At 38.3% G+C, this 12,759-nt stretch overlaps 1 protein-coding gene across 2 annotated transcripts in view; it reads right to left on the reverse strand.

Moving 5' to 3' along the window:
• The window catches only part of TRPC4 (transient receptor potential cation channel subfamily C member 4), a 165,324-nt gene that overhangs the window by 71,416 nt on the left and 81,149 nt on the right, over nucleotides 1–12,759 (reverse strand). For both annotated transcript variants that reach the window (XM_082752547.1, XM_082752548.1), the window contains one exon: nucleotides 41–559. In XM_082752547.1, coding sequence (XP_082608673.1) covers nucleotides 41–559 — 519 coding nt within the window. The remainder of the gene's footprint in view (nucleotides 1–40; nucleotides 560–12,759) is intronic.

Genomic DNA, 12,759 nt, shown 5'->3' on the forward strand with positions numbered 1-12,759 from the left:
CTATTACTAAATATGCTTAAATATTCTTCATCACACTCACCTCTTTTTGACGGTACTTAATTGCCAGTTTCAATCTTGCAAGATCATTGCCACTTTGTTCTTCTATCAAGCTATTATCATCTCTGTAATTAAGAATAATTTCCAATTCCCTGGAACTCCGTGTCTGATCCAGAAGATCTTTTGCAAATTGCTTGCACTGCCGCGACAGTTCCTCATATTCTGACTTAAATTCATTTTCAACTTTACTCAGTTCCTGCAATTCCCAGCTCAGCTGAAAAGCAGTAAGGAAAGGATCCTCACTGGACAAAGCAATCAAGGATGGGCTTGCCAGAGCCTTGTAGATGTTGAGTCTGGATCGAGAATGCCGAAGGCTGTCCACATCTGAACTTGATACGCATTCAACGCAGTTACAGCGGACCTCATGTGGCCTGGGCACAGAGACACCTTTTTGCACAAGGAGCTTTATGATTTCATAATTGTTGGTGTGGGCAGCCAGAATAATGGGTGTGATATCTGGTGTAAATTCTGAAAATTGTTTGTCCAGAAGTATTGGTGGCACCTATAAAAAAGGCAAAAACCATTACAGGCCTCTAAATAGAAAAAGAACTACAGAAAATTATACTATGAATAGTTTACCAGCTTGTACCCTCTCTCATGTATCTCTGCTTCCAACTGGAGGTGAAAGAAACAGTTTAAATATAACAATTCAATTAACCAAGATAGCCTCTTTTCAGTTCATAAATTGCAATAAACAGGGTATGATTTTTCATAAAGCCTTTTTGTACGTAAACAGTCCATAGGCAGCAATTCATTAGAGCAAATGATTAGATACACAAGGAAGAGTTAGACACAAATGTTCCTGTCAAGTCTCTTAAGTCCCAGCTGTGAGCAAGATGTAAACACTTTCTGGTCTCTCCCTTGTTAATTTCAATTTTGTAAAGGAAAGAGATTCATGGAGGCATAATTATGATACTCTGAAGGAAGCAGTTAACAGGGGCAGGAAAGCTGGAGTTACAAAATATAAATGGCAAGTAAATGAGAAAGAAAAGATACATTTCCTGAAGGAGAAGGTTAGAAACATGGCGTGCAGAGAAGCAAAGATACCTGTTGCAAAGAATTTACTATCTTAAGGTTCATTTCTACATTTGCATGCATAAACATACTATTTTTGTAGTAAAATGGGACAGTTGGTAACATAGGATTCCCAAAGAAGAAACATTACTGCATTTTTAATTTTCTGCTATATTATGTATTTTATCAGAAGATTGTAAGATGTTTCATTTTATGCTGTTTTCTATACTTTACAATATCTGACTCTTAATGCTTTTCATATATCAAGACATCTTATTAGATTCATATAATGAAGCCAGGCAAGTGTGATTAGCCAATGGTAATTAAAAATAAAAATAAAAAAAATATTGGCAGCATTGCTTATGGAATACCTTTGGTTCTTAGTTCAGCAACCTAGTGCAAACTCAATCTGCATCAGGGGGAAGGTGACCAATATTAATCTAAGTTCACGATCATGTATCTGGATATGTAGATTTGTCTGATGTATGTATCAGTCAGCATATAATCATGTTTCTTCCATCTGTTTTCCTTCCATATCATTATATTATATGATCTACAGCATTTCTCTTTTATTACTCAATTTTAACTTCAGGACTTATTTTCTTTTTTGGTCTATTCACTACTGAGTCATATAGTTGAGGAAGAAAACTGACAAACACAACACATCCACTCCATTTCTGGATTTTCCAAGCTGAAAGTCAGAACAACGTTCAAAGTACAGAATACACAAAATCCACTTGCTAGCATTATCCAGAAGTTGAAGTGCTTCCCTTGTGCATCTCTGGTCACTACTGATACATGTAAGACCTTATAGGGCAATTCTACAACACAGACTGGCAATGAGAGAAAGGACAAGTCTTCTTGCCCTTGATAGATTTGCAGTGCTGCTAGGAAATAGTATTTTTATTAGTATATCAGCACAACAAGCAGAACAGCACATGGAGAGCTACTATTCACAGTACTACTCTCTGATTTTGTAGCTGTCTTGGAAGCAGATGCACAATGTGACTTTTGTCATGCTACAAGAAGTCAGCGAGGTACTTCGAGTGACAATGCTTATTTAGGAGGAGGAAAGGGGAAAACATCCAGCTAAAAGTTAGCTGAAGCGTAGTGAAGTATATGGCCACTGGAGGGAGGAAAAAATATTTGAAAATAGTCTTATGACAGCAGTATTAGCTCATTGCCAAGTGGAAAAACTACAAACATCCAAGAGAAGCTAATAAGAAACAGGTAAAGCATGTGAGGACAGTATTAGAATTAGTTGAGATGAACTACATTTTGAGTCTTGGGAGGGAAAGAAGTGGTGCAAAAAATGAAATGCACAGAATCAGGCAGAAATGCAAGAGAAAAGAAAACTAGAATGAAATTAAACTGAAAACAAATAGTATTCTGTGGATCTAAATCCAGAATTAAAATCATGGCTTTGATTTTAATTAAGATCATGGCTTTTTTTTTTTTTTTTTTTTTTTTCCCCTCTTTCTAATGAACACACTGTGTATATTTTGTACCTTTTTTAGCTGTTCTGCATGTTAAACAACTTATGTTTGTTCAATGGGACTGCATCTACGTATAAGAACTGCTATGCGTGTGGGCTGTAAAACAAGGACCTCAAGCAGTAATCAGCTGAATCAGAATTACTTTGAGAGGTGGCCATTTATTCAAGTAAAAAGGGGTAGAAAGTCAAAAGCATAGATCCAGCCTTCAGGAGTATAATCATACATCCCTAGGGAAAAAAATCTCTTCCCATCCATAGTGTATTGATGACCAGATCTGAGACAGTACATGAATTCAACAGGCAGAAACACCTTCTCCCTTCCCACGCTTTCAAACATACTTAACTGTGAAGCACTGAGTAAAGCTGGCACAGATGTTGTTTCAGGGCTGCAGGGTGTCTTGAGATAGCCCACCCACCCTCACGACCACATACAGAAGGAGCAGCCAGCTTCACAGTCCTCCCACGTCTTATGGGGGATGTTTACAGCAGGCAGTTGTGAACCCAGCAGTTCCTGAGCAAGTTCTTTTCTGCTTTCATGTTCCATATTCTGAAGTGCAAATGAAAAGTAACATCTTTGCATAGTGTGTGTATAGAATCATAGAATGGCTTAGGTTGGAAAGAAGCTTAAAGATTTCAACCCCCTGCCATAGGCAGGGACACCACCCACTAGATCAGATTGCCCAGGACCTCATCCACCCTGGTCTTTAACACCTCCAGAGATAAAACATCCACAGCTTCTCTGGACAACGTGTTCCAGGGCCTCACCATGCTCTTAGTGAAGAATTTCCTCCTAACTTCTAATATAAATCTCCCCTCTTTTAGTTTAAAACTATTCCATGTTCTGTCATCATGTGACTGAGCAAAAAGTTGCTCTCTATCTTTGTTATAAACCCCCTTTAAGCATTGAAAAGCTGCAATAAGGTCATCCTGGAGCCTTCTCTTCTCCAGGATGAACATCCCCAGATTTCTCAGTCTTTCTTCATAGGTGAATAAAGTTGATCAGCCCTCTGATCATCTTTGTAGCCCTCCTCTGGACCGTTCTAATATATGCACATCATTTTTGTGCTGGAGACCCCAGACCTGGACTCCAAGTAAGGCCTTACAAGGGCAGTGTAGAGCAGGAGAATCACCTCCTTCAAACTGCTGGCCACTCCGTTGTTGATGCAGCCCTGGGATGCAGTTGGCCTTCTGAACTGCAAACGTGCATTACCAGCTCATATCAAGCTTTTTGTCCACTAGAACCCCCAAGTCTTTCTCTGCAGGGCTGCTCTCAATGAGTGCTTCTCCTAGTCTGTACTCATGTCTGGGATTGCCCTGACCGAGGTGAAGCACCTTGCACTTGGACGTGTTTAACCTCATTAGGTTCATATTGGCCCAGTTCTTGAACTAGTCCATGTCCTTTTGGATGACATTCCTTCCTTCTGTTGTGTCAGCTGCACCACTCAGCTTGGTGTCATCTGCAAACTTGCTGAGGGTGCGCTTGGTCCTACTGTCTGTCACTGATAAAGTTCTTAAAAATTACCACTCCCAGGACAGACCTCTGAGGGACACCACTTGTCACCGGCCTCCACCTGGACTTGACCGGCACTCTCTGGGTGCAACCTTCAAGCCAATTCCTTATCCACTGAATGGTTCACCCATCAAATACATCTATCTCCAATCCATCTCTCTCATCCAGACCAGGATGTCATGTGGGACTTTGTCAAAGACCTTACAGAAGTCCAGGTAGATGACATCAGTCACTCTTCCCATATATGTGTTCAAATATTACTCAGGAAGTAAATAACCTGATTGAGAATATACTAGAGTTACGTAAGTCTGGAGAGGACATTCAGATACAAGAACAAGCAGAAGGTCTCTACACTATTCCTGGTGTCAGCTATGGTCAGGACAAGAGCACAACCTCGGCGTGTGACTTTTCAGAGAACTCTCTGTGTGTCCACATTGTTCTGTCAGGTCTCTCCCAGTGCTGGAAACCCACAGTTATCTGGCACCTCCAGACTAGCTACTGCATGGAGCACCTTGGGCACTGGATTGTTTCATTATGCCTGTCCAGTTTGGTCTGGGACTTGAAATACATCTGTGTTCTCATTTGTCTGTGGTGTCCGTGAGCAAAATGAGACAATTCCAATCCCCAAACCTCACTGGTTATTTCAATCATAGATTTGTCTTGTCTGTTACATATTATATGGGGGGGGAAAAAAAAAAGAAAAAAAAAGGAGCACACTCATGCACACACACTTGTTCTGTTCTCTAAATTGCAACCGTAATCAACATTTTTATGCTAAGAAAATGGCAGTAGAGGCTCAAAGTCTGCATTAGTAGAAGCAAGCTTTGGGCTATCATTTGGCTGAACAAACATTACTGAGAGGAATATGTTGTGCTTTGACAGCATCTGCCACAACTAGTGAGATTCCCCTCTTGGCCCTGGGGTCTGAGTACCACAGCACAGAGGTGAGAGCTGGAAGGGCAGAAAGCTTAAGGATACAAAGACATAGCTCCAAATCTCGCTGACTGCTCAGGGTATTTCTGTGTCACTTAGGATGTTATTATGTTTGAATTGTCTGGCAGTACTAAACTAATATTCGTTTCCAGCCATTCCAGACTGAAGGCTATCGTAACATGTCATTAACCTCAATCTTCTCTTAAATGTTAACAGAGACAAAGCTCCAAACAACACAGCATTACAATGACTGACTTGTATGTGGGGTCCTTTAATTCAAAAGCTGCTTTTTTTTTTTTTTTTTTTCCCTCATAGTTTATCTAAATCATTCATGTTAAAGGAACTCAGCTGATGCACACATTCTGGAATTCATAACATCACAATTTACCCAAATATAGTAGTGTGCATTAAATCATTTCAGCCTTAACTTACAGAAACATTTAAGCTTAAAGGGCAAACCTTAAGACTGCAATTTTAATTACATCATGAGTTTAACCCCTGATCCTTCACATCCTATTTTAAGATTTCCGACTCACTTAAACCAAAGATATAAAGAAAGCCAAAGCAATAAGGTCAAATTATTCCCTTATCTGCAGCATAATGAAGTACTTATCTTTTGAAGTTTTGAGTGCTCTCAAGACACTCAGGATATTTCTGTATTTAACTGTTGATCTTGTACTTGCTCTGAAATCACCAGACTTATGAAGAATTTTACTTTCAAACTACTGAAAACAATTCTTCTTAAGTAAGCCAAAACAAATAATCAGCACTCACAGATATTAGCCACCCAATTTTAATCTTTGACAAAGCAGTCACAGAAAACATATGAATATTCCTTAAATCCTGGGAGGATGGAAAGCTACTGGGTTTTACAGTCACTGACTGTGACTGTAACTCCCCAAGGCTTAGGAGTTGTGTGAATATATGATACACTTTGCAGTTAATATATCAAGTGTGAGGCTGCCTAAACTTAGAAAGGTCAAATTATTTTTGCCTTCTTACATTTTGCTGTTTTTTTTTTTTTTTTTTTTTTTTTTTTCCTACTTCAACATTATTTATATGGCTGAGCAAAGCAGTTTGAGGATTGCATGCTTGTATGATTATCTGTATGGGGATGAGTAGGAAAAAAACAGAAAAGAAGAAAGCATAGTTCAAAGCCTGTACTTTTCATTGCTCAAGGACATGAGCTTTTTGTTGCATTCTTTTCCCCTGTGCTTGCTGTAAGTGGGAATGAGTCAGTCTGACTTAGATATCTAAGAATTTTTTAGGTACCAAGTGGAACAACCCTCTTAAATATGTGTTTAAGTTCCTTGTATGGTCTATGTGAAGAAAACTCCCTTTGCTATGACAGAAAGAGTCTAAATTAATGCCAGTCAGGTCTGAGACATTTTCTGTTCCTAACAATATGATATCAAGGTAGAAAGACCAATTGCTCTGTTATGATCTGTTAGATATTCAGGAAATAGTCACTTTGGAAAGAGGAACTGAAACCCCAGGTCTGTACAAACCATATCTAGGTTTCTCGTAGCCCTCATTCCTGCAGTATTCTAATAGAAAGACTGAAAAATTAAATGCCCATTTACTTAGTTTTTAAGCGCAAGAGCTCAGAATTTATGTAAAGCAACCTATTTCCTTGGATAGCTCAGTTCCCGTTTAATTTTCAAGTCTTGCCTTGTTTATTTATTTACAGTTATTTTGCCTGTTTGTAAAAGGGAAGCAAATCCTGCAATGACTGCAAGTAGTTAGATGAATGAATTAGTGAGCTATGTCAATCATGACAGCATGAATGAAGGAATCATGGAAAAAAAGGAGGAAAAAATAAAGCAAAGGAAATACGTATATATATGACAAATAACAAAATGAATGCATATGTGTTCTGATGAAGTACCACAATATATTAGGAAATTAATATTATAAAGGTGTGTTATCAAGCTCATCAGTTATTTCATAACTCTTGCTCTGTAGCTGTTAATCAACTGAACTCCTTGAAAATGCTGAACTCTGAATTTCAGTACAGCCCATGGTATACAAGATATCTCTATGCATATACAGTCAGCCTCTATGTTTTTGAAATCTTCCCTTCTTTGATTCCATATTACTATAATATCAGCTGAAACACGTTATGATCATAGAAGTTATTCCATGAAGAAAAAATGAAAAAACATCACTCTAATTCTATTCTTTCCAAATGTACCAAGCTGCTGCTGATAAACTGCTATATATATAATTTGAATAACTTGAAGATATAATTTCAAGACAACTTGAATTCAGTTGTCACACCACTGAAAGGGGCTGGATTTAGTCTATCCTGAAAGCTCTGCTGAAACTATCCTCACAAGTCTGCAAAAACTGCAGGGAGGCAGTAGTGGCCAAGATGTGGTTGAAGGTCCTACTCCCCATTCCAGGGTATTCACTGTGCCTTGCACAGCTGGAATGTTGCCTGGTTACTGAGCACCACTGGCAGACAAGTGAAAGGAAGTCATCAAACTGAGCTAAGGAAAAGCATAATTTCAGAGCAGTGTGTGTGATACATGCCATATAACAGCCATCTGGCATATTTTCTTGCTTTCCATAGGCAGCTTCCCTGGCTTCTCTGAAAAGGATTCAACTTGTTAATTGCCCTTGGACTCATTTCATTTCCTAAACTATTTGGGGATGTAAGTACCACATGTTTTATGTGCCACTGAAATATTTTTCTTTCTTTTACAAAATTCTGTCTCTATACTTTTATATATATATATATATATATATATATATATATATAGACAGACATATTCACAAAACCTCACCCTTGCTCAAAGGCACTGTAAGTTAACTAACAACAGTCTGGGGCCGGGGCGGGGGGGGGGGGGGGGGGGAGGATAGCTAGATAGCTAGATGTAAATGTACAGCAACACATGAATGAGTATTGAAATTTTTTAGAGATATTATAACTTCTACAGAATGCACACTTTGAATACTAATTAAACAGCTGAAATGCTCCCTATGTAAATTTAGCACATAAGGTTTCGTTTCAATTTGTGTCCTTTAACATTTTCACACTCAGTTCAGCTCAGTGCTGTCAAGGTGTTTAATGCTCATCTTTCGCTTTTCTCTGTATTCAAACCACAAGCAAGAATGATAATAAAAATGGAGCAGTACATATGTGAGGTTAAGGGATTCTTATATTTTGAATCTGAAAGAAATGTTGGTTGTTAAATAATGTATGTTTAAAATATTAAGATACTGATTCTTATATAAAGTATATGACGACCTCAAATTAACATTCAAAATGCTAGACTCATAAAACCATAAAATAATCCATTTGGATTAAATCATGGACTGGTTCACAGCAAAATGGAAGGAGTGACTAGCTGAAATTCTAACTATAAGTCCAGCTTTTGTGGTGCAATGATTTTCTTGTGTTGCAGCTTTGAGATGGACATATTTTTTGTTAGATTTTAAATGTTGCTGTGAACAGAAAAAATTACTTATTCAGGAGGAAAAACAGTAAATTTGATTTAAGACAATAGCAGCTGGACAATTCATATGGATGTCAGAACTCAGGTTTTGTTCGCAATTCTGCTATTAACTCCAGGTTGCCTAGGAAGAGCGTCTCTTTCTCCTTCTTTTCCCAGCTGTATCCACTTTTTTTTTTTTTTTTTTTTTGACACAGGATATAAATGCAGTTATGAATTCATGTCAAGAAGATTTAGCAAAAAATAATTATTAAAATATAAGATTTCTGTGTGGAATTTTCTGAACAAAAATTCTGGACTTTTTTTTAATTATTATTATTATTATATATATATATAATAATAATATTATTATTTTCTTGGCCACAAGGGCACATTTCTGGCTCTTGTTTAACTTGTTGCCCACCACAACCCCAGGACATTCTCCACAGAGCTACTTTCCAGCAGGTCAGCTCTCAACCTTTACTGGTTCATGGAGTTATCCCTCCCCAAGTGCAGAACCCTGCACTTGCCTTTGTTGAATTTCAAGAAGTTCCTCTCTTCTCATCTCTCCAGCTTGTTGACATTCTTCTGAATGGCAGCACAGTACTTTGGGGTATCAGCCACTTCTCCCAGTTTTGTATCATCAGCAAACTTGCTGAGGAGGCATTCTATCCTTTCATCCAAGTCATTAACGAATAAATTAAGCGATATTGGACCCAGTATTGAACCATGCTGGGCACTGCTTGCTAAAGGTCTTCAACTAGACTCTGTGTCACTGATCACAACCCTCTGAGACCTGCCATTCAGCCAATTATCAATCCACCTCACTGTCCACTCACCCAGCCCACACTTCTGAGTTTGCCTATGAGGATATCATGGGAGACATTTCAAAAGCCTTGCTGAAGTCCAGGTAGACAACATCAACTGCTCTCCCCTCATGTATCCAGCCAGTCATTCCCCTACAGAAGGCAATCAAGTTGTTTAAGCATGATTGCCCTTTGGTGAATCCATGCTGACCACTCCTGATCATCTTGACTTCCATATGCTTACAGAAGTCCTCCAGAATGACCATCACCTTGCCAGGGACTGAGGTGAAGCTGACTGGCCTGTAGTTCCCTGGGTCCTCCTTCCTGCCCTTTTTGAAGATTGGGGTGACATTAGCTTTCTTCTAGTCCTCAGTTATCACTCTTGATTTCCGTGAAATTTCAAATATGATGGACAGCAATGATGTCCACCAACTCCCTCAAAACTCATGGATATATCCCAGCAGAATCCATGGACTTGTGGACATCACATTTGCCTAAATGATCCTCCTCAATCAAGGAAAAAAATTGCTTTCTCCAGACTTTCTCTTTTGTCTCAGGGGTTTGGGATTCCTGAGGGCTGGTCTTGGCAGTGAAGTCTGAAGCATTCAGTATCTCTGCTTTCACTCTGTTCTCTGTCACCAGTTTTCTGGTAGGCCAACATATTCCCTATTTTTTCTTTTGTTATTGATGTATTTGAAGAAGCCCTTCTTGTTGTCCTTGACTTCCCTAGCCAGATTTAATTCCAAATTGACCTTACTTGTCACATTTCTGCATGCTCTGACAACATCCTTATATTCACCACAAGTGGCTTGTTTCTGCTTCCACATCTTGTACATCTCCTGCTTATGTTTGAGTTTTGTCAGGAGTTCCTTGTTGCAGGTCTTTTGCACACTCTGCTCTATTTCTTGCTCATAGGAATGCACCTCTTGAGCCCGGTGTAAGTAATCCTTGAATATTAACAATCTATCTTGTATTCCTTCTAGGGCCTGATCCCATGGGATTCTTCCAAATTTATCCCTGAAAAGGGCAAAGTTAACTCTCCTGAAGTCCACGATTGCAATATTACTGCACTGCTTCCTCCTTGCAGGATCCTGAAATACAGGATCTCATTGTCACTGCAGCCAAGGCTGCCCCCAAACTTGACATCTCCATCCAGTCCTTCCTTGTTTGTTAGTACAAGGTCCATCAGAATGTCTTTCCTCATTGGCTCCTCCATCACGTGTGTCAGAAAGTTATCAGTGCTTTCCAGGAACCTCCAGTATTGTTTGTGCCTTATTGTTGATCCTGCAGCAGATGTCAGGGTGGTTGAAATCCCCCACGAGAGCCAGGGCCTGTGATCTCGAGGCTGCTTTTAGCTGTCTGTAAAAGGCCTCTTCTACTTCCTCCTCCTGATCAGGTGGCCTGTAGCAAATACCCACAATAGTGTCCCCATCGTTAGTCTGTCCTTTAACCCTTACCTATAAGCTCTTGACTTGCTCAACAACCACCTGGAGGCAATGCTCCAAAAGTTCTAGATGTTCTTTCACCCAAATGGCAACTTCAGCAAGAAACACCTAACTTTAGATAGCTCAAGTTGGTTAATACTCCCCTTAGCCTGGGGATCAACAGAATTTATTTAACAATCTATGTTATGAATTAGCTTAAAATGTGTTGGCTGAGCTATCCCATGCTAATACTAACCTGCAACTGACCATAATGCATGCCTCACAACCTGTAACAGTAGGATACAAGTTGGATATTTTTCAAAAGAACTGGGTTTATAATTCTATCCTCTTTTCCAGAATTTGAAAGAAGATATTAACAGTTTATGCTAAATATTTTATCTTTAGGATTTTTTTTTTCTGTCTCCTTTTAGTATGGCAGGGAGCTGCCAGTTTTGGTTCTCCTGAAAGCCTTTCTCAGTGTACAACATAACGTCCATAAATCTGTCCAGAGATCAGGCATATATATCTTTACTTGCCGATAATATGCATTCCTGTTCACAAGGGTTAACTACCCCACACACTCACCCCACACCCAGTTAGTTAGAATACTATGTGATATCACATCCATTTATTTTGCTGGAAATTTGCTTTCAGCTTAGCTGGGACATGACAAGGAACAGGGATGTTGCCACAGCCAATACTAAATCCATGTCATATTAAGGTGTCCTCAGTGCTTATCTTGTCATATATATAGGAATTTTTCAGTTAAATTTACAAGCCTGAGTTATTTTAATTCTATTTTATCCAAGTGTGAGCTGGGTTTTCAAAACCTTAATTTTTTCCCTTATCAGTTACACTTAAAATACCATAAGATTTTTTTTTAGTGATTTATCATGCTCATGCTATTACAGCCAAATCAGTTTCTGTGCCTCAATAATCACAACATGGACTGATGACTTCCTTTTACTGTGCCAGCCATATTGCATGAAAGGTATTGATATATTTAAAATAAATAAATAAACAAATACAATAACATTTAGTAACTCACTGAAAATAACATCAGTTTTTTAAATAAGGATGATTTGCATCATCCCGTGATGACCTGCAGCAGTGGGTGGATATGTTGCACTTTTTCCAGGTAACTTTTCTGATATTTAATTTGTTTTGCCTATGTGCAGATTAAGCCTATAATGACCCATTTTATAAAATGTGGATACAAGGAATATTTTATTTATTTGCTATACCTCCTGTTTTTTTCTTTTAAACACCCTTTTTGCTTCAGACTTCCTTATGGGGTATATTTCCTAATTTTATGAAGCTTCTTACTTCCTCCTGCACATTCTTTACCACTTCTCAGTATAACAAAGGACAAATTGACATTACTTGTATTCTGTACCCTGTTTGATGTAACTGAGTGTGATATTGACTTTTTCACACCAACATGGTATAGTCTAGCCATTTTATATTTGTCTTGTTTTAATTGTCCAAGCAAAATTGTTGCCTTAAACATATTCCATTTCAATTTATACTTGATTGTATCTGTTCATTTATAACCTTGTACTCCTTACTGAACTATTTTATTTTTTACAAAATCATTTATCTTATTTACCAAGATCATCCTGAATTCTATTTCTGTCTTGCAACAGTTTTGTGATGCCCTCAGTTTTATGTTGTTTACAAATTTAACATGTTCTCTCTATATTTCATCTTAAATGTCATGAATGAATATATTGATTGGGATACACCCTTACAGAATTGCTCATTTCATCCTTCTGTTTGATTCACTCATCATGTTTTACAGAGGACTGTTGGCAACTACTATGATTGTGGTTTTCATCTTAGACCATATTTTGATTGACAGGTTCTGAAATCTTACAAAACTCAAGCTATACGATATGCTTTGCCCCAACCTACATAGCTTGCTATCTGGTGATGAATGAAAATTATATTGTTATGACAAGATTTGTTCTTGACAAATCCAGGTAGGCTGCTACGCATACTCAGGTTTTCTTCTTGATGCTTACAAGAAGGATGTTTGATTACTTTCTTCAGAATCCTTCCTGCTGTGATAAAAGTATGGATT

Source organism: Aythya marila (assembly GCF_965140915.1).
Source record: "Aythya marila genome assembly, chromosome: 1".
NCBI classification, from domain to species: Eukaryota; Metazoa; Chordata; class Aves; order Anseriformes; family Anatidae; genus Aythya; species Aythya marila.